The following is a 24,199-nucleotide window of genomic DNA, read 5'->3' as shown; positions in this document are numbered from 1 at the left end:
CTGGCTAAAAATGTTCCTTCAGAGAACAGCTGTATTAATACTGAGACTATATTACACACAGATGGATTAGCGCTGTTAACGAATTAAGTTATATCTGAATTCACTGAATAGTTTGCACTGGATTTTACTTAGGGGTTTTTAGAGTAAAGGGGCTGAATACTTTTGCACGTCACGCTTTTCAGACTTTTATTTATTAGAATAAAGAAAAAAGTTTCATTATGTACTACTTTGTGTTGGTCTATCAATTAAAGTCTCAATAAAATACAAAAAATAAATAAATAAAAGTTTGTGGATGTAAGGGCGACAAAATGTGAAAAGGTCCAAGGGGTCCGAATACTTTTGCAAGCCAGTGTAATAAAGCTTACTGACACATTGTGCTGTTTCTAAATTGGACTACTCACAAACACACACTGCTGACAGACTGTCCTCACTGATAATAATCTGAATAAATGCTGAATCAATTAATGCTGATGTTGATTTTAATGATTTTAATCGCTGTTTTAAATTTTCATTGAATTTTAAACTGAACCGGAGTAATCGCTGCGCCATCCCGGATTAGTTTCTGGTTTTAATGATTTACTGGTTAAAATAAAATAAAAAAACAGGTAATACGTGGAGCTTTTCAGTTGGAGTTGAACAGATTGATTCTGATGAAGTAAAACTAGTATATTAGTGTATAGTATATGCAGAAGCACTGCTGCTATTTAAATGAGGCAGGTAAAAGATATATAGAGTATATATATATATATGTAGGGTGTTTAACTGAGTTATTAACATATTTAAGAAAGAGCAATATCCTTATACACTGATTATAATGCAACTGTAAACCATTAATGCTTCTATTTATGTGTATATTGAACAAACTAGAAGCTCAGTTCAATATAAAATACCGATTAAGAAATACAGTATGTACTCAGAGTTTACGAGACCCTGCAGCAGTCGTCCTGCAGCACAGTCAGAGCGCAGAGTGGTGTGGTTTTATTCAGCAGTCTGCTACGCTGATTCTCTGGTGGTATAATCCTGAAAATCTGGGGGTAATCCTGTGTAAACCTGCAGGTATAATTCTGTGATGTCCAAACTCTCTGCACTCGTCCATCAAACATCACCTGCTGCCCAGAGCCTCACTGCAAACAACCTCCAACTGCCCCTCACAGATCCTGCAGAGCTCATTATATATATATATATATATATATATATATATATATAATATATATAGGAACCCTTTGGGATTATACTTGAATTTCTGCATGAATTGGTGATTAAATGTGTGATTAAAAGTCACAATAGACAAACACAGTCTGCTTAAACTAAAACCACACAAAAAATTATATGTTTGCATTGTTTTATTGAACACAAAATGTTAACATTTACAGTTACATTTACAGAGGGGAGAAAAATAGTATGTGCACCCCTAAACTAATGACTTTTCTAAGAGCTAATGCGCTAATTGGAGGCAGGGTGTGATGATTAAAGCTGCCCTGCCCTATAAAAACATGAAAACACCAGTTTTGAGTTTTTAGCTGTTCTTAAGAAGCTTAATTGCTTGATGTGATTCACGCCTCACACAAAAGATCAATCTCTCAGAAGACCTACGTTTAAGAATTGTTGACTTGCATGAAGCTGGAAAGGGTTACAAAAAAAGTATCTCTAAAAGTCTTGATGGTTATGTGTCCACGGTAAAACAGATGCTCTACAAATGGAGAAAGTTCAGCACTGTTGCTGCTACTCTCTCTAGGCGTGGTAAGGTCCTGTAAAGGTGACTGTAAGAGCACAGCACATGCAGAATGTTCAATGAGGTGAGGAAGAATCCTAGAGTGTCAGCTGAAGACTTAAAGGCATAAACCTAAACGCACCAAATTTGCACCAATAAAACTTGCGAGCACATCGTCTGCTCTGATTGGTCAGAGCTGTCTGGTGCGGGAGTAAGGAAGTAAATATAGTGAGAAGATGTGTTACAGCATGTATATCTGTGCAGTGTGAAGCTGATTTAACACAGAAGGCTAAAAATTAGCCACTGCGCTTTTAAACACAGTGTTTTTAATGGGATGTGCAGCGCAGATGTGAGCAGTGATTGCAGCACATACTGCGCTCTTATTGTGTAAACAGCATGGAGCAGCAGAGACAGCGGTTCATAGCTGCGGTTATTTGGCTAATATATCAGATTAAACTGCACCAAGCACAGCTGCTAGATAATACCAGCAGTTTTGGAATTATTTTAATGATTTAAATTATGTCAAAGATTATTGTCAGTAATTCTATTGCTCGAAATTAAAATTACCCTAGACGTGTGTCATTGAGTATTATCATCTGTCTAGGTTGTATTTAGTCATTTGCCAACGTAAATATATCCAGAAGCACTGTTGCTCTTTAAACAATGCAGGAGTGAAAATAGACAGGTAGGGTGTAAGATAGCAATAAGCATTAAACCACATCCATATATAAAAGACTCTTAAAACATTTGCAGGTTTTTGGTTGATATTATTGGAACATTGATGATATTAGCATTCACTGTAGCAACTAAACAGAGCGAAACTCTGATATCAGCACCTATAATCTAAAATATGGCCTTTTTAACATTAATATACATTAATTTTCCAGGTTATTAATTTTTTCAGAAAACTGTTAGGCTGATTGATGAAGAATGCAACAGTAACTGTTGATTTATAGCTTCAGCTCCGTTTTGCCTCTCATTGCTTATTCGACATTTCACTCTCATTCCTCTTGTCTGCCAACCTCTCGTTCTTTTAATATTTCAGGAGGAACAGAAGCACACCAGTTTTAATGTCCTGATGATTCAGAGCAGCAGGCAGGCGGTGGAAAGGTTGTACTCACAGGTACTCCAGCCTCCCGTCCACAACAGCAGCATGCTGGAGGAAAATCCACTCCATAAATGGCTTTTTTTTAAATATGCCATCACTAACTGCAGAGATTGCTATACATAGAAGCACTTAATATGAAGAGTTTCTTTGATTTTACCAAATTATAAACCTCTGGAATATAATCAAGAGGAAGATGGATGATCACAAACCATCAAACCACCAAACTGAACTGCTTGAATTTCTGCACCAGGTGTAAAGCAGCATAACGTTATCCAAAAGCAGTGTGTAAGACTGGAGGAGGAGAACATGATGCCAAGATGCAGGGAAAAAAAATGTGAGTAAAAACCAAAAAGGGTTATTCCACCAAATATTGATTTCTGAACTCTTAAAACTTTATGAATATGAACTTGTTGTTTTCTTTGCATTATTTGAGGTCTGAAAGCTCTGCATCTTTTTTTGTTATTTTTCAGACATTTCTCATTTTCTGTAAATAAATGCTCTAAATAACTATAATATTTTTATTTGGAATTTGGGAGAAATGTTGTCTGTAGTTTACAGAATAAAACAACAATGTTCATTTTACTCAAACATAAACCTATAAATAGCAAAATCAGAGAAACTGATTCAGAAACTGAAGTGCTCTCTTTTTTTTCAAAACTATATACACTGTATTAAAAACTATATATATAGCAACATGTGATGCTACGGTGTTCCTGCTCCCCCAGTTACTGATTGTTTTCACCTGGTCTGTCTAGTATAAATACCCCTCAGTTTGCTCTGAATCTGAATCTAGTGAATCTAGTTATCTAGCTCTTTTACAAAGTGTTTCCTTTGTGTTTTGCCTTTCTCTCTATTTTTTATTTATATCTATTTCTTTTGCATTTGCACTTTCTCTGCTGGATTTGCAGTGTACGACCCTGTTTTGCCTGATTACTTCCTAGTATGTTGATTATATTTGTGTTGCCATACAGTTATTAACCCTTTTTTACAGTTTTTAGTTAGGCTCTGGCAGTTTGTACACTGAATTTTGAACAATTGTAGGGTTTTGACTCTACCTGAAGAGCTTAAATGGCAAAAATAAAGTGAAAAAAATGTGTGTGTTCTAAACTTTTGACAGCACAGTAGTGTATATGTGTGTAGGAAAGGTCAGGTACCTTCTGAGACAGGTAGAAGGCGGCGATGCCTAAAGGCCAGAAGCAGCAGAGCATGGAGAAGAAGGCCAGGCCCAGGTAGTCCTGCGGGATCATCAGCGGGAAGTTGCTCTCGCTGTCCGTATCACTGAAATCATCGCTGGAGGAATCCTGCGGGACAGAGATCATCAGGGTCAGCTCGTACCACATGAGAACGCGGGGCATGCAAAAGTTTGGGCATCCCTGATTAATATGTCAGTAAATGGGAAAAATGAAAGAGTAGAAGAGTACAACAATTTTCTTTTTGTACAATTTTAGAGTGAAAAAGGGGCACCAAATCATGTTAGGGTTATGGCTCATTCACAATCTTTGTTAAAAAATAAAATAAAATTTCTCTGGAGAGCTTTTGTTTACATCCCTCCCCTGTCTCTCTCTCTGTCGCGCTCGGCGTGAGTTTAGTTTCCGCCCGTTCTCATTTTTCTGCCCAATCTCGAGTTCCCTATCTCATTATAAGTTTCTCGGCCGCAAAGCCGATTAAATAAGGGTTAACTTCACTCAGTGCTGTATCTGTATAACTAAGACTGTATCTCTGAAAGCATTTTGTACTCTGAGTTTTAGGGAAGGCGGCTAGGCGTTCTCTGCTGCAGTGCTGTTAGCCAATCAGAGGCGATCTATTTGTATGTAGGAATATACATGAGCAGCAGCTACAACCTGTCTTTCTGCAGACACCCTTTAATTTAATGATCTAATGCAGGACTTTTTCACAAAAAACACAGCTCACACAGCATTTATTCATACTACAAACACAACTCACAACTAGACATTTTAAAATGATGGAATGAGACCTTTAAGTAATGCAAGCGCATAAATAATTATGTCCTAGATAGTGATAGATATCTAACTAAGATCTTATTGATAGCAAGCAAAAAAGTAATAACACGAAATTGGTATAAGACTGATCCCCCTAAATCTATGTACTAGAAAAAATGACTTTCAAGCTCCGATTAAGGGGAAAAGCATTTGTTAAGAACTGGAAAATGCAAAATGTACGACACCACAGAGTTAAATAAGAATTAATAGATCTAAGCGCAAGAACACTGAATATCCATACTCACTATCTTAATTTTTTTCTTTTTTTCCAATTATTATTATTTATTTATTTGATTCATTTTTTTCTTTTCCGTTTTCTGGATTTTGTACTGTGGATATCACTAAAATCACCATTATTGTGAGTCCTATTAGTAGTATGTAACATTCTTATACATATGTTTGCATCCAGAAGTATATTGGATTCAAGGATTCAAGGATTTAAGGATTCAAGGAGATTTTATTGTCATTCGCATCACATGTGGTACATGAGGTGGAACGAAATTGTGATCTCACGATCCAGTTTTACACCCAAAGAGCTGTTATTAATAGATATATAGATAAAAAAAAGAATACAATAAAAACAGAATATACAAAATAGATAGATAAATACCCCAAAAGAATAAAAAAGATAAATAGAGAGTAGAAAGGTTTCAGCAACATGAAGTCCAGAGTGCAAGTGTGCTATAGCAGCATGATATGGAATTAGAGCAGTATTGTTAAATATTGTGGAAAAGCACTAAATAAACATTTAAATTTAAGAAAAAAAATAAAGAAATGCAAGCGCAACAAGGTTACGTTCCCCTTCTCTGTTTGGTAAATGGGTGAAGTAGCATGGCCCCTGGTTGAGTTTGGTGTTTTGTCCTCTGACTCCGGCTGGAACAGGCCTGTGTGAGTATTGTTTTAGTATTTTTGAGGAGGCATCTGCCGGAACGATGAGTGAACTCGGGCTGGTGCTCTGAGGTAATGTGACTGAATGAGGTTATGGTAAACGCGCACTAGCGGAGCCGGCTCGCCGCCGGGCGAATGGTGACTCATGTTCTTTTTTAAAAAGAGCTGCGTTTTCAGTCTGTCTCTTCCCCTCTGACCTCGCCCCAGCGCTCCTCCGGCTCCTCGCTCCAGAAACAAACCTTCATTTCCTGCAGATGTGCTTCACGCGCCGCCGATCCGCTGATTGCGTCTCTCTGAATGCGTAATAGAGGCTATTAGCTTCAGCAGAGATGAAGAAGAAGAGGAAGAGGAAGAGGAAGTGGAAGTGAATGGATGCGTTGCTTTAAACTCTCTGCAGTAAACCTCGGGTCGGGTCGGGCTTTGTTTTTAATGGTATTTTTATTTTATATAAAAAAAAAATATGGTGTGATAATCATAATATAGTAAAGTAACAAATAAAAATTATTTTTTTTTTCCTCCCCCCATTTTCTCCTAATTTGGCTGTCCAATTGTTCCACCCCTTTGTTCCTCCCCGTCACCAGTGGCGTCTTATTTAAAATAAGGGACGTCCATGTCCACCACAGGCTCGAAACCTGTAAGACGGTGCACCCGTCATGCTGGCGCCTGCGCAATCTCTCACTTTCCCGGTTAACGCCCCACGAGAAGCCGATCAGGAAGTGACACGATTGGCCTCACCTGGCTCCGTTGAAATCAGCGGGATGGCTTGGTCCAGTTATATTATAGTATATATACTATAATATATTATTTTGAGATCTCTCTTTGCTTCTTTTTGAGATCTCTTTGCTTTCTATTACGATGTCATTGTTTTTTAGATCTTTTTGCTTTATCTTAAGATCTTTGCTTTCTTTTGAGAAATCTTTGCTTTCTAATAAGTTCTCTTCGCGTCTTTTTTGTCTCGTCTCGTCTCGTCTTGTCTCGTCTCGTCTCGTCTCTCTTCAGCCTCAGCATACCTTACCAGTCACCCCTCTACAAAGGTGTGGCAGGGTGTGCTGCTTGCCACGGTCTTATATACCTGTGCTAACAGGTGTGTCTGGTTTGCACTGATCACCTCTTGGAATTCTGGGATTTGGAGTTCCTTTGTGTGAAAATGACAAATCCTGCTGGAAAATGAAATCTATATGTCCATAAACTATCACACTAGACCTCAAGCAGCTTGGACTGTGTTTCTCTCCACTCTTCCTCCAGACTCTTCAATGATATTCTAATATTTTGAGATGCACTAGTATATATAGCAAATATTTTGTAATATATAAGTGCATATATGACCAATCTCAATCAGTTGTAGCCTCCTGTTGGGAATCAGTGTTTGCGCTGGTAATGAAGTGTAAACAGTGGTGGGAGGACAAGCCCAGCTATTCCACAGGGAACTGATTTCCATGACAATCGTGTTTTATTTCACATGAACGAGTTTCTGCTGTGTGTGTTTCAACTGAAACGCTGTGAGATGATGTGTATAGTGAGCATAGTTCAAATATCAGCAGAGCTTCTGAATATATCTACACTGATGGGCGTGGTATTCTGGAAATGAGTTCAGGTACATTTCTGGAGTTTTGCTAACGTGGCAACAGAAAACACATGAACACAATTAACAGAATACTAAATAAAATAACATTTCTATTCCCGTAAATGAGCTGCTGGTGCACCTTGAGGTCAGGTTCCTCTGCTGTGAAGAGTTTGTTGGACACATCCAGGTAGCTGCACCTTTAAAATAGCAATCCGCCAAAGTCAGAGCTCACCTGGTTCTTAAAGGGACACTGTGTTTGAATTGATTTAATATACTTAATTTATGTATGTTATTTTGGAACCACTAATTTTTACTTAATTACTACTTGTACTACTTGTTTGTAATTAAAGTTTAAAAAATTAAAATTATTTGCATCAGTTAAAGTCCTTTTACCTACAATAAACTAACTAAAGTAAACTTTTTTTTAAGTATAATTTTTTACATAAGATCATCACAGTTTTAATTTATCAACACAAAATTAATGTTTTGGTAGCAAATTTCATTGAACTACACTACAGTACAAAATTAGCACAGCCAAATAAAGTATACGTTTTTAAAATAAACTGAAAAACAGATTAAGCAGGTAAAAGTGTAAGTATAAGTAGAAAAAGTATACTTTAATTATTTCACATGTAGTTCAAGTACACTTTTGTTATTTTTAAATACTCAACTGTTTCACAAGGGTTTTTCTTTCACAAGGGGTTTTGAGCAACGCAATGCATAATGCATACTTTTCCCATCGTTACAATAGCAAAGACACCCTGACACGCCCTAAATCAAGCTGCATGGTGCCGAGCGGTTGACAGCTTGTCTATACATCACTAAAATAGGGTGAGGTGTTCAAAAACTCCAGCAGCTCAGCTGCTGTATCTGATCTACTCACTGTACTACCAGAACAACACACACTAACACCTCATACACCACCACCATGCTAATCACTGCTAATCACTGCTGTACTGAGGATAACATACTGAGAATTGAAGAACAGGGTGAAAATAAGGAGCATAATAATAAATTATGTAGAGAAACAGAGTGTTCCTAAGCTTACCCCTCCTTTTGCAGTTCATGCATTTTGATTTTTCAATTTAGAAAAGCTCACCCGCCGCCACCCCTCCACCCCGCCCATCCCGGGCATTATTCACAACGCCAGGCTTAGCTGGCACATGTCTTTTTTTAGCGGAGAGTAAACTGAAAGCGTACACCTAGAAGACTTACTGAGCGACCTCGCTTTACCTCCAGCTTTACCTCAGTCACAATAACTCAACAGGGAAACAGCAGCGCAGGACAAGGGAAATTTACTCAGCTGGTGTCCAGCTAGCGCATGCTAGCGTGATGTTGACATATATAATTAAGCTTAGCTCTGTTAGCATTTCGTTGTTGGGTCTGGTAGGGGAGATAACTGTGAGCCCACTGGTGCTGTACTAGTGTCTACATCAGTGCTGAACTGTAAAACCTTCAGGATAATGTAAAGATAATGCTAATTCCTGATAGTTTCACCTATTTAGCCTTTTATGGGATCCTAGCTAGCATTGTTTGGTGGGTAGAATGTTTTTAGAATTTACTAGCATCCAGGGAACTTCATATTCATAGAGATATTCAAGTTTTTCCATTTACCATTTATACAGGCAATTACCCAACCCACTCGTTAGGACTCCCCCCATCACTAGTGATGCCCCCCACCACAAGGAGGGTGAAGGCTAGCACACGCCTCCTCCAATACATGTGAAGTCAGACTCCTCCTCTTTTTGAACCTTTTTGCCGAGTAGCATCACAGCTCTAACGCTCGGAGGAAAGCAGCGCAGCGACTTGGTTCTGATACATCAGCTCACAGATGCAGCCTTGTGCTGATCCACATCACCCTAGGAGTGATGAGGGGAAAGAGAGAGCGCCATCTACTGTACTGTACCCACCCAGAGAGAGCAAGACCAACTGTGCTGAGCTGATGGCAAGCTGCAAGACTGGGATTCGAACCAGTGATTTCCCGAAAACAGTGGCAATGCCGAGGACCACTTGGCGTCCTGCAAATGTTACTTTTAACGTCTTCATAATGTTAATATTTGTCTAGCTGAGAACGTGTAAGAAATGTTCTAATAAGGTTGTGATGCAAATCATTATTATGTCACTTATCTTCAAAACATTTCTGAAACATTATTTCTGTAATATTGCAGGCTAACCTTCCTGGAACTTGTTCAGACTTTTGCCAAATATTCTTATAATGTTCTATGTGATATTCACTAATGGAGAAAACGTGGAACACTGGTGAACCTTCGAAAACCCTCCAAAAAGGTATGAAGAACTCATCCATGAGATCCCAAAAGAACCCAGAACAACATTTAAAGAACTGCAGGTACTTAGATGTTTTGTGGACAGACAAAGCAAAAGTGGAATATTTTGAAAGGTGTGTGAGCTGTTTTTGGCGGCCCATCAGATTGAAACATAATGTAAAAAAAAAAAAAAAAAACACAATTTTTGATTAGCAGAACATTTTCTGAACATTACAGTTAGAATTCTTAGAAAGTTCAGTCTATCAACTTCTCTGGAATTTAGTATTCTTAGAAAGTGTTTATTTAATGTATTAAAATGTTCTCATAACATCGCTCCAAAGTCATTTGTGTCAGTATTTAAATGTTTTTAAAAGTTTGTGAATGTTACATGATGTTAGCATTCGTTTAGCTGGGAACATTTTGTAAGAAATGTTCTAAAATAAATGTCTTAGAAATGTCTTTTTCTAGCTGTAACAGCACTTTTATTCTTATTAATTCTGTTAATTTTCCTTCTTTTAAATATATTGTTTGAATCATGTTTTATTCATGCTTTATTCTTATTTTATTTTCATTTACAAGACAAAAGTGGAACTTTTTGAAAGTTGATATTTTCTTTTGTAAAGGTTTGGGAATTTAAAAGGTGCTTTTTATTCTGTATTTACTCAGGTTATCTTTATTTTAGTTTCTTTGATAATCAGAAATAGGTAACTATAGTAAAAAGCAAAGCAAAACCTAAATCTGAAGGTGGGTAAAATACTTTTTTCACAGCACTGTACAAAAAAGCAATCAGTGACCGAACTGGAAGTCTTACCTCGAAGTCCGGCAGCAGGTCGTCCTCGTCCTCGATGCTGTAGGACACGCTGTGGATGTCTCTGCTTTCCGCCAGGATCTTACGTTCCAGAGGAGACCCCGGCCCAATGTCCACGAACGTGGTCTCCAGGTACTCTTTGGTGTGGAGACCCAGCGAGTCCACCGGTGCCCAGACTGGCGGCGGCGGGTACAGGGACTCCAGGGTACTGGGTAGGGAACACGGGTCCAACAGCTGCTGATGCTGCTGATGCTGCTGGACGTCGGTGGACGAACAGTAGTTCCCCCAGACGAGTGGCGGTACCTTCTTGTCCTCTTCATATCTCACCAAGGTGCCCTTAAAGTGCCCGTCCACCTCGCTGGAGTTCTTGGGGCTGCTGGGAAGAAGCGGGTGCTCCAGTTCGTCCAGATTTTCCATGGCGCATTCAAGAAGCCGAGCTGTGAACGTCCGAGCGGCGAAAGTCCGATTGCATAAACCGAAAACCTTGGGCCGATGGTTCAGGCAGACTCCCTCGAGTGCAGTCCGGCTTTATTCGGCAGCGCTGGCCTCAGTGGAGCAACGGTAATCCATCTTTAATCCATTTTTTAAAAAATATATATTTGCTTTATTGAATCTCTTGTTCTTAGACCGCAGATCACGAACCATGGCAGGGATTGGGGGAGTGAAGGCCCTGACCTACCTCCCTCCCTTCCTCTCTTCCTCCCTTTTTCCCCTCGCTCTCTTTTCCTCCCTTGCTCTCCTTTTCTTCTTCTGTTTGGCCTGTTTTTTATTTTTTAAGCTCCTCAAGCTGTGTTGCGGGTTTTATTTTCTTTTTGTAAACAGCTATAAACTGTTTGTTTTGGGCCAAAATGGCAAAATACAGGGCTTGGGCAGCACATTTTTACATGATGTGATATTAATTTTGTTTAACTTGAAGTTCAACTTATATAGCGCCTTTCTAGAAACCCAAGGACGCTTTACAATTTACACGTTTTTACGTACAACCATTTTTACTCAGCACTCATCCACACACCGGTGAGAAGAGACAGCCAATAGTGCACAATGTACTCTCAACCAGAAACAACCGTCCACCTGGAGAACTGCATCGGGCACTAAAGCTGGCTCTCTTAAAAGGGAACAGTGATCAAAGGTCAGATAATTATAAGGAATATTTATTTACCTTTTTCATTGTAGTTTATTTCTACCAGTTATTTTCTGTATAATCTTACATTATAGTCTTATATTATTTGTATGTGTTATTTTGTATCCTTCTAATCATTTATATTTTTTAATATATTTGACTGCTTTAAATTTTAGCCTGTCCACTTTTTTTCCTTTTATTTTTATTTTTTTATTCTCATTTCTTCTTAATTTTATTTTGTTTGTCTGTTTGTTTTTTTCTAATGCATTTGCCTTTAATTGATTTTTTTTTTTGGTTTATAAAGTTCCTTATTTTAGCTTATCCTGATTAAACACTTGATATTAATATAAATGTTAATGTTTTAATCCTTTTAAGTTGTAAATGTTTGCACAATGTATCCTCAGTTTATTCCTGAATGAAAATAAAAGTTGATTGGTTAATTGATTGATTGCTTAATTGATTATTGGAAGATCATAGTATTTTGTTGCAACAAAAATACTATAAAATATAATTTAGTTATTCAATATTACAACACGAATTATACTTTTCTCCCCATCTCAGACTTGTCTAACTAATAATATTAGTAACTAATGATTTTTAAATATAGTAGAGTTTTATCTTACAGGACCTTCCTCTTTCTGTAGTATATTTACTAGTATATTTTCTGTGTTTATTCAGTATAATTATCTCTGTTTATGTATCTGTATACGTAATATGGATATTTTCAGTTCTATTTCATATATTTCAATTGTATTTTCTATGTTTATATATTATATATAGTTATGTATAGTCTTAAAATCAATAATAGGCTGTTTAAAGATTTGCAAAGAAAAAAGCAAAAAAGTTTTTTTTGTTGCTTTAAAATAAAGTTTTTAGTGTTTTTTTGGACTTTTAGAGCGTCCTGCAGTGATAAGAGTCCTCAGGTCAGTCTGTCTTTCTGCTGTCCCCTCAGTTTAAAGCAGGACAGGACGAGGTGATGAAGAAATGATGGACTGGTGATCCTAATTAATGGCTGTTTTTGAGTCTCTCCGGTTGGATATATATATATATATATATTTAATGTCCTGTGCTCTCCTGGTCAGAGCTTCAGATCTTCAGAAAAATGGCGAGACGCTGTCCTGAACCCGTCCAGCGGTTGATGTCTCTCTCTCTCTCTCTCTCGTCCTGTCCTCCTACTGCTTCAAAATCCCGTAACGTCCTACAGAAAAAGAGAAAATAAGGTTACCCTAGTGCATCTCAAAATATTAGATTATCATTGAAAAGTTATTTTATTTCAGTTATTAAGTTAAAAATGTCAAACTCATATATTATATAGATGTATTAAACACAGAATAATCTATTTAAGCGTTTATTTATTTTATTGTTGATGATTATGGATTACAGCCAATGTCAAATCCCAAAAATCAGTGTCTCAGAAAATTTGAATATTATATACTGTTAGACCAATTGGTACTTTTAGCAGTGTGGGCAGTGTGCCAAGTCCTGCTGGAAAATGAAATCTGGAATGGAATGGAATTAAAAAATAAATACATTAAAAAAGATCAATATGTGTGAATACCTACTGAAATTACTAGGGGTGGACAATATGGACATAAATCAAAATGTCTATAATATTGTTGGATTTCCCAATATCGATATAAATGCAATGTTTATTTATCAATGTGTTTATTGTGAAAACTCATATCACGATAACTAGCTAATGCTAGCTAACTGGAGTAATGGTGACTCAACTCTGTGGAACCAAATGCTTATCCCGCTCCATCCTGCCTGTAGAAACTTGAGAACAGCACTTTATCTGAGGAGCTCCTGCTGCTGTTTTTCACTGTATGAGTGTATTTATTCACTCAGAAAAGAGACAAACGAAATTATGCAATCGGTCCACAACCTGGAAAAAGTTCCTCTCCTTCTCCAGACGAGACCAGAATCAGTCCTTTGTACTAAATCATTTATTCAGCACAAGTGATAAAACTCCATAAAACTCTGGATACGAGGTGCAAAAAAAAACTTCAAGAGCAGTAACTTGAGCCGTTTTAAGTATATATATATATAAAAAAAATAGCACATTCTAAAGAGACCATAAAAATAGACACTGATAAAAAAGTAGAGAATTTATAAAATATAAAATAAGGAAACAGATAATAATAGTAAAAATAAAGTGAAATGATAAGAATGATATGAAATGATGAAATAAATTTTAATAAACTAAGAACATAGGATTTAAAATAAAAGCATAGTTATAAAAAAAACTATTTAGATAAATAAAAATAATAAAAAATAAATAAAAATAATTAAAAAATACATTAATAAGAAAAAACTAATTTAATAAAATCAGAAACAGGCTCTCTGATGGTGCCCAGAAATCAAATATAAATATAATTATAAACACGAATCTTACAGCCCTAGCCGTTGCACTAATAAAGCACAAACGTTTATTTTTATCAGTGTGTAATCTGGGTCCCCGCCGGCCTCCTGCAGGGGACGTGGTCTATTCTGGGCACGTGGTGAACTGGAAAAGCGAGACGCGGCAGCGAGAAGTGAAAGGTCAAACTGCTGAAGAGATGGAGGCTGAAGTGTGAGGGCATCGCTCTGTAAAAGGGCTGGATCTGTTTCAAACCAGGGAAACGGCACAGAAACTAAACTCTGAACTGATTATTAATTCCCCTCCCCGGCTCGGTTCTGCTGGCCCGGCTCGCTGTTGGCTGGAGATGAGCTTTCTGTCATCCAGAACCCCTCAGAACTCCTCCTCGCTCTGGTCTCCGAGGCGCTCACCTAAAAACACCAGAGGAGCTGGAGCTGAGCCCGGATCACAGGCTGGCAGGGACTGAGAGAGAGAGCCGGCGAGGGAGCATCCCCAGAACCCGGTACTGATCAGGACCGGAGCCTCGAGCTCACAAACTCCTGAATAAAGTATATAATCAGCATAAACTCCTGAATAAAGTATATAATCAGCATTAACTCCTGAATAAAGTATATAATCAGCATAAACTCATGAATAAAGTATATAATCAGCATAAACCCCTGAATAAAGTATATAATCAGCATAAACTCCTGAATAAAGTATATAGTCAGCATAAACTCCTGAAAAAAATAAATAATCAGCATAAACTCCTGAATAAAGTATATAATCAGCATAAACTCCTGAATAAAGTATATAATCAGCATAAACTCCTGAATAAAGTATATAATCAGCATTAACTCCTGAATAAAGTATATAATCAGCATTAACTCCTGAATAAAGTATATAATCAGCATAAACTCCTGAATAAAGTATATAATCAGCATTAACTCCTGAATAAAGTATATAATCAGCATAAACTCCTGAATAAAGTATATAATCAGCATTAACTCCTGAATAAAGTATATAATCAGCATAAACTCCTGAATAAAGTATATAATCAGCATTAACTCCTGAATAAAGTATATAATCAGCATAAACTCCTGAATAAAGTATATAATCAGCATTAACTCCTGAATAAAGTATATAATCAGCATAAACTCCTGAATAAAGTATATAATCAGCATAAACTCCTGAATAAAGTATATAATCAGCATTAACTCCTGAATAAAGTATATAATCAGCATAAACTCCTGAAAAAAATAAATAATCAGCATTAACTCCTGAATAAAGTATATAATCAGCATTAACTCCTGAATAAAGTATATAATCAGCATAAACTCCTGAATAAAGTATATAATCAGCATTAACTCCTGAATAAAGTATATAATCACCATACACTCCTGAATAAAGTATATAATCACCATACACTCCTGAATAAAGTATATAATCACCATACACTCCTGAATAAAGTATATAATCAGCATAAACTCCTGAATAAAATATATAATCAGCATACACTCCTGAATAAAGTATATAATCAGCATAAACTCCTGAAAAAAATATATAGTCAGCATAAACTCCTGAATAAAGTATATAATCAGCATAAACTCCTGAATAAAGTATATAATCAGCATAAACTCCTGAATAAAATATATAATCAGCATACACTCCTGAATAAAGTATATAATCAGCATAAACTCCTGAAAAAAATATATAATCAGCATGAACTCCTGAATAAAATATATAATCAGCATACACTCCTGAATAAAGTATATAATCAGCATAAACTCCTGAATAAAGTATATAATCAGCATACACTCCTGAATAAAGTATATAATCAGCATAAACTCCTGAAAAAAAAATATAATCAGCATAAACTCCTGAAAAAAAAATATAATCAGCATAAACTCCTGAATAAAGTATATAATCAGCATAAACTCCTGAATAAAGTATATAATCAGCATAAACTCCTGAATAAAATATATAATCAGCATACACTCCTGAATAAAGTATATAATCAGCATAAACTCCTGAATAAAAAATATAATCAGCATAAACTCCTGAAAAAAAAATATAATCAGCATACACTCCTGAATAAAGTATATAATCAGCATAAACTCCTGAATAAAGTATATAATCAGCATAAACTCCTGAAAAAAATAAATAATCAGCATAAACTCCTGAATAAAGTATATAATCAGCATAAACTCCTGAATAAAGTATATAATCAGCATAAACTCCTGAATAAAGTATATAATCAGCATAAACTCCTGAAAAAAATAAATAATCAGCATAAACTCCTGAATAAAGTATATAATCAGCATAAACTCCTGAATAAAATATATAATCAGCATACACTCCTGAATAAAGTATATAATCAGCATAAACTCCTGAATAAAGTATATAATCAGCATAAACTCCTGAATAAAGTATATAATCAGCATAAACTGCTGAATAAAGTATATAATCAGCATAAACTCCTGAATAAAGTATATAATCAGCATAAACTCCTGAATAAAGTATATAATCAGCATAAACTCCTGAAAAAAATAAATAATCAGCATAAACTCCTGAATAAAGTATATAATCAGCATAAATTCCTGAATAAAGTATATAATCAGCATAAACTCCTGAATAAAGTATATAATCAGCATAAACTCCTGAATAAAGTATATAATCAGCATAAACTCCTGAATAAAGTATATAATCAGCATAAACTCCTGAATAAAGTATATAATCAGCATTAACTCCTGAATAAAGTATATAATCAGCATAAACTCCTGAATAAAGTATATAATCAGCATTAACTCCTGAATAAAGTATATAATCAGCATAAACTCCTGAATAAAGTATATAATCAGCATTAACTCCTGAATAAAGTATATAATCAGCATTAACTCCTGAATAAAGTATATAATCAGCATAAACTCCTGAATAAAGTATATAATCAGCATTAACTCCTGAATAAAGTATATAATCAGCATAAACTCCTGAAAAAAATAAATAATCAGCATTAACTCCTGAATAAAGTATATAATCAGCATTAACTCCTGAATAAAGTATATAATCAGCATAAACTCCTGAATAAAGTATATAATCAGCATTAACTCCTGAATAAAGTATATAATCACCATACACTCCTGAATAAAGTATATAATCACCATACACTCCTGAATAAAGTATATAATCACCATACACTCCTGAATAAAGTATATAATCAGCATAAACTCCTGAATAAAATATATAATCAGCATACACTCCTGAATAAAGTATATAATCAGCATAAACTCCTGAAAAAAATATATAGTCAGCATAAACTCCTGAATAAAGTATATAATCAGCATAAACTCCTGAATAAAGTATATAATCAGCATAAACTCCTGAATAAAATATATAATCAGCATACACTCCTGAATAAAGTATATAATCAGCATAAACTCCTGAAAAAAATATATAGTCAGCATAAACTCCTGAATAAAGTATATAATCAGCATAAACTCCTGAATAAAGTATATAATCAGCATACACTCCTGAATAAAGTATATAATCAGCATAAACTCCTGAAAAAAAAATATAATCAGCATGAACTCCTGAATAAAATATATAATCAGCATACACTCCTGAATAAAGTATATAATCAGCATAAACTCCTGAATAAAGTATATAATCAGCATACACTCCTGAATAAAGTATATAATCAGCATAAACTCCTGAATAAAGTATATAATCAGCATAAACTCCTGAAAAAAAAATATAATCAGCATAAACTCCTGAAAAAAAATATAATCAGCATAAACTCCTGAATAAAGTATATAATCAGCATAAACTCCTGAATAAAGTATATAATCAGCATAAACTCCTGAATAAAATATATAATCAGCATACACTCCTGAATAAAGTATATAATCAGCATAAACTCCTGAATAAAAAATATAATCAGCATAAACTCCTGAAAAAAAATATAATCAGCATACACTCCTGAATAAAGTATATAATCAGCATAAACTCCTGAATAAAGTATATAATCAGCATAAACTCCTGAAAAAAATAAATAATCAGCATAAACTCCTGAATAAAGTATATAATCAGCATAAACTCCTGAATAAAGTATATAATCAGCATAAACTCCTGAATAAAGTATATAATCAGCATAAACTCCTGAAAAAAATAAATAATCAGCATAAACTCCTGAATAAAGTATATAATCAGCATAAACTCCTGAATAAAGTATATAATCAGCATAAACTCCTGAATAAAGTATATAATCAGCATAAACTCCTGAAAAAAATAAATAATCAGCATAAACTCCTGAATAAAGTATATAATCAGCATAAATTCCTGAATAAAGTATATAATCAGCATAAACTCCTGAATAAAGTATATAATCAGCATAAACTCCTGAATAAAGTATATAATCAGCATAAACTCCTGAATAAATTATATAATCAGCATAAACTCCTGAAAAAAATAAATAATCAGCATAAACTCCTGAATAAAGTATATAATCAGCATAAACTCCTGAAAAAAATAAATAATCAGCATAAACTCCTGAATAAAGTATATAATCAGCAAAAACTCCTGAATAAAGTATATAATCAGCATAAACTTCTGAATAAAGTATATAATCAGCATAAACTCCTGAATAAAGTATATAATCAGCAAAAACTCCTGAATAAAGTATATAATCAGCATAAACTCCTGAATAAAGTATATAATCAGCATAAACTCCTGAATAAAGTATATAATCAGCATAAACTCCTGAATAAAGTATATAATCAGCATAAACTCCTGAATAAAGTATATAATCAGCATAAACTCCTGAATAAAGTATATAATCAGCATAAACTCCTGAATAAAGTATATAATCAGCATAAACTCCTGAATAAAGTATATAATCAGCATAAACTCCTGAATAAAGTATATAATCAGCATAAACTCCTGAATAAAGTATATAATCAGCATAATCTCCTGAATAAAGTATATAATCAGCATAAACTCCTGAATAAAGTATATAATCAGCATAAACTCCTGAATCAAGTATATAATCAGCATAAACTCCTGAAAAAAGTATATAATCAGCATTAACTCCTGAATAAAGTATATAATCAGCATAAACTCCTGAAAAAAATAAATAATCAGCATAAACACCTGAATAAAGTATATAATCAGCATAAACTCCTGAAAAAAATAAATATTCAGCATAAACACCTGAATAAAGTATATAATCAGCATAAACTCCTGAATAAAGTATATAATCAGCATAAACTCCTGAATAAAGTATATAATCAGCATAAACTCCTGAATAAAGTATATAATCAGCATAAACTCCTGAAAAAAGTATATAATCAGCATTAACTCCTGAATAAAGTATATAATCAGCATAAACTCCTGAATAAAGTATATAATCAGCATAAACTCCTGAATAAAGTATATAATCAGCATAAACTCCTGAATAAAGTATATAATCAGCATAAACTCCTGAAAAAAGTATATAATCAGCATTAACTCCTGAATAAAGTATATAATCAGCATAAACTCCTGAATAAAGTATATAATCAGCATTAACTCCTGAATAAAGTATATAATCAGCATAAACTCATGAATAAAGTATATAATCAGCATAAACTCCTGAATAAAGTATATAATCAGCATAAACTCCTGAATAAAGTATATAATCAGCATAAACTCCTGAATAAAGTATATAATCAGCATTAACTCCTGAATAAAGTATATAATCAGCATAAACTCATGAATAAAGTATATAATCAGCATAAACTCCTGAATAAAGTATATAATCAGCATAAACTCCTGAATAAAGTATATAATCAGCATAAACTCCTGAATAAAGTATATAATCAGCATAAACTCCTGAATAAAGTATATAATCAGCATAAACTCCTGAATAAAGTATATAATCAGCATAAACTCCTGAATCAAGTATATAATCAGCATAAACTCCTGAAAAAAGTATATAATCAGCATTAACTCCTGAATAAAGTATATAATCAGCATAAACTCCTGAAAAAAATTAATAATCAGCATTAACTCCTGAATAAAGTATATAATCAGCATAAACTCCTGAAAAAAATAAATAATCAGCATAAACACCTGAATAAAGTATATAATCAGCATAAACTCCTGAAAAAAATAAATAATCAGCATAAACACCTGAATAAAGTATATAATCAGCATAAACTCCTGAATAAAGTATATAATCAGCATAAACTCCTGAATAAAGTATATAATCAGCATAAACTCCTGAATAAAGTATATAATCAGCATAAACTCCTGAAAAAAATTAATAATCAGCATTAACTCCTGAATAAAGTATATAATCAGCATAAACTCCTGAAAAAAATTAATAATCAGCATTAACTCCTGAATAAAGTATATAATCAGCATAAACTCATGAATAAAGTATATAATCAGCATAAACTGCTGAATAAAGTATATAATCAGCATAAACTCCTGAATAAAGTATATAATCAGCATAAACTCCTGAATAAAGTATATAATCAGCATAAACTCCTGAAAAAAATAAATAATCAGCATAAACTCCTGAATAAAGTATATAATCAGCATAAACTCCTGAAAAAAAAATATAATCAGCATAAACTCCTGAATAAAGTATATAATCAGCATAAACTCCTGAATAAAGTATATAATCAGCATAAACTCCTGAATAAAGTATATAATCAGCATAAACTCCTGAATAAAGTATATAATCAGCAAAAACTCCTGAATAAAGTATATAATCAGCATAAACTCCTGAATAAAGTATATAATCAGCATAAACTCCTGAAAAAAAATATAATCAGCATAAACTCCTGAAAAAAAATATAATCAGCATAAACTCCTGAATAAAGTATATAATCAGCATAAACTCCTGAATAAAGTATATAATCAGCATTAACTCCTGAATAAAGTATATAATCAGCATAAATTCCTGAATAAAGTATATAATCAGCATAAACTCCTGAATAAAGTATATAATCAGCATTAACTCCTGAATAAAGTATATAATCAGCATAAACTCCTGAATAAAGTATATAATCAGCATAAACTCCTGATTTAACGTCTGCTTATATAAGAAGAGACACTTCAGTTTCTGAATCAGTTTCTCTGATTTTGCTATTTATACGTATATGTTTAAGTAAAATGAACATTGTTGAGAAAAAAGAAAAAGAGAGAAAACAAAGAGAAAACAAAAAAGATGCAGAGCTTTTAGACCTCAAAGAAATGCGAAGAAAACAAGTTCATATTCATAAAGTAGTTTTTAAGAGTTCAGAAATAATCAATATTTGGTGGAATAACCCTGGTTGGTTTTTAATCACAGTTTTTTTATGCATCTTGGCATCATGTTCTCCTCCACCAGTCTTACACACTGCTTTTGGAGAACTTTATGCAACATATGGAATTATTTAGTGAACAAAAAGTGGTAAATGCTTATTTTACTCATATACCTATAAATATACCTATAAATAGAACAATCAGGAAAAAAGTGGTTCAGAAACTGGAGTGCTCTCTTCATTGTTCCAGAGCTGTACTTGTGGGGGTTAGAGAACTCTGCTTTTACCAATAAAGTTTGTATCAGTATCCTATAAACATTAACTTAAATTTAACACATCTGGATATAATAATGTATTAAAATCATAAATTGTATTTAATGCAGTTGACAGACCAGAACCCGATGGTCCACATCCTGCTGAGGGGCGTAAAGACCGGGTCCAGCAGTTTGATGCTCTAAGCCTTTATCATTCTAACAGACTACAGCAGATGGAGCTGTTATGCTAACGAGCTGCTGAGTGTGATTAGCGTGAGGTTGGTAACAGCCGCTGGTTGAAGCGTCTGCTGCTCTGGATCAGTCTGTGCTGCACAGGTGTGTCAGTGGTTCTGGCAGGAGGGTCCCGGGGGGCTCTGAGGTAAAGCAGCCCGGTCCGGCCCGAATCTCCTCGAGGAGAGCCGTCTCTCTGCCCATCAGTCAGAACAGACGATCCGAGACGACAGCGCAGACAGACAGACACCTGCAGCGAGGGGAGACATCTGTCGCTCATCTCTAACCTTTACCTGCGCACCTGTCTGACTGCCTCTGCACTCGGCTGAACTTTTTACAGAGTTCTGCATAATGGTTTGGGATTGTTGGTTTGATCAAAAGAGATGGTCTCGGTCCGGATCAGCTGAGCCATGGTCTGGTTCAGTTTATTTGGTTTATACCTGTGCGAGCGCCCTATGCAGCTGCCTGTGTTAATACTTCTGTGTCGAGTCTACACATTGCCTATGGTGTAGCCTGTGCGAGCGTCCTACGCAGCAGCCTGCATTTATACTGTTGTGGTAATGTGTGTGTGATTCTGTGTCACTCTGTAGTTTAAGATATGAATCTGATACGCACCTACGGTGTAGGCTCTGGCATAGGGTATGCACCTACATTGTAGGGTATAGTGTAAGGTTATTGCATAGGGTTATTGCATAGGGATATTGCATAGGGTACACACCTACGCTGTAGGGTAAAGTGTAGGGTATACAGAATCTGCATAGGGTATGCAGCTATGGTGTATGGTACGCATCTATGGTGTAGGGCATGGCATAGGGTTCACACCAACAGTGTAGGCTATGGTGTAGAGCATGAACCTATGGTGTAGGCTGTGGCATAGTGTACACGGCTATGGCATATGGCATGGTGTAGAGTACACATCTACGGTGTAGGTAATTGGCGTAGAGTTGCACCTATGGTGTAGGTCATTGTCGTAGAGTTGCACCTATGGTGTAGGTAATTGGTGTAGAGTTGCACCTATGGTGTACGCAATTGGTATAGAGTTGCACCTATAGTGTACGTAATTGGCATAGGGTATGCACCTATGGTGTAGGCTATGGCGTAGTGCATGCAACGGTATAGGCTATGGTGATTGGTATGCAGCTATGATGTAGGGTCTGCAGCTATTGTGTAGGCTATGGTGTAGAGCATGCACCTATGGTGTAGAGCATGCAGCTATGGTGTAGGCTATGGTGTAGAGCATGCACCTATGGTGTAGAGCATGCAGCTATGGTGTAGAGCATGCAGCTATTGTGTAAGCTATGGTGTAGAGCATGCACCTATGGTGTATGCTATGGTGTAGAGCATGCACCTATGGTGTAGAGCATGCACCTATGGTGTATGCTATGGTGTAGAGCATGCACCTATGGTGTAGAGCATGCACCTATGGTGTATGCTATGGTGTAGAGCATGCACCTATGCTGTAGAGCCTGCACCTATGGTGTATGCTATGGTGTAGAGCATGCACCTATGCTGTAGAACATGCACCTATGGTGTATGCTATGGTGTAGAGCATGCACCTATGGTGTAGAGCATGCACCTATGGTGTATGCTATGGTGTAGAGCATGCACTTATGGTGTAGAGCATGCACCTATGTTGTGTAGGCTATGGTGTAGAGCATGCACGTAAACCTCTGTTAATGATAGTAAACTCATCGCTCGCCCTGGGCCATGTACCCAAAGCCTTTAAAACTGCTGTAATTAAACCTCTGATCAAGAAACCAAATCTTGATCCTAGTGTACTGTCTAACTATAGACCTATTTCAAACTTACCCTTTATTTCTAAGATTTTAGAAAAAGCTGTAGCCCAACAACTTTGCTCTTACCTGCAAAGAAACCAGATCTATGAAAAATTTCAATCTGGATTTAGGCCTTATCATAGCACTGAGACAGCTTTAGTTAGAATAACAAACGATCTACTTATAGCCGCCGACCAAGGCTGTGTTTCCTTACTCGTACTTCTCGATCTGAGCGCAGCCTTTGATACAATAGATCATACTATCCTTTTAGAAAGACTAGAGAACATGGTCGGTGTAACCGGAACTGCCTTAGCATGGTTTAAATCGTACTTAACCGATCGCTATCAGTTTGTGAGGATAAATGATATGTCTTCCAGTTATACCAAGGTAAGATATGGAATTCCACAAGGCTCTATATTAGGACCGTTATTATTTACATTATATATGCTCCCACTGGGCAAAGTTATTAGAAAACACAATGTGAATTTTCATTGTTATGCGGATGACACGCAGCTCTTCATATCAGCCAAACCTGATGACAGAGTGAGATTAAAGAAAATCGAGGATTGTGTAGAAGATATAAAATCATGGATGTCGCACAACTTCCTCCTATTAAATAGTGATAAAACAGAAGTTCTCCTATTAGGCCCCAAAGCTGCTAGAAATAAATTATCAGACTTAATGCTAAATCTGGCTGACTTCTCAGCCACCCCTGGTTCAGCAGCTAAAAACCTTGGAGTTATCATAGATTCAGATCTAGCATTCGATAAACACATATCTAATGTTACTAGAACAGCTTTTCTACACCTCCGTAATATTGCCAAGCTAAGAAATGCCCCATCACTGCAT

At 35.3% G+C, this 24,199-nt stretch overlaps 1 protein-coding gene across 1 annotated transcript in view; it reads right to left on the bottom strand.

The window, feature by feature from the left end:
• Nucleotides 1–24,199, bottom strand: part of tmem91 (transmembrane protein 91) — a 53,947-nt gene that overhangs the window by 9,760 nt on the left and 19,988 nt on the right. The window contains exons 2-3 of the mRNA XM_007231283.3: nt 10,347–12,661; nt 3,974–4,120 (exon numbers count right to left, since the gene is read on the bottom strand). Coding sequence (XP_007231345.1) covers nt 3,974–4,120; nt 10,347–10,760 — 561 coding nt within the window. The 5' untranslated portion in view covers nt 10,761–12,661. The remainder of the gene's footprint in view (nt 1–3,973; nt 4,121–10,346; nt 12,662–24,199) is intronic.

Source organism: Astyanax mexicanus, chromosome 9 (genome assembly GCF_023375975.1).
Source record: "Astyanax mexicanus isolate ESR-SI-001 chromosome 9, AstMex3_surface, whole genome shotgun sequence".
In the NCBI taxonomy this organism is placed as follows: domain Eukaryota; kingdom Metazoa; phylum Chordata; class Actinopteri; order Characiformes; family Acestrorhamphidae; genus Astyanax; species Astyanax mexicanus.
The sequence above is the reverse complement of the archived record's forward strand: the minus strand, read 5'-3'. Positions and strand labels throughout refer to the sequence as shown.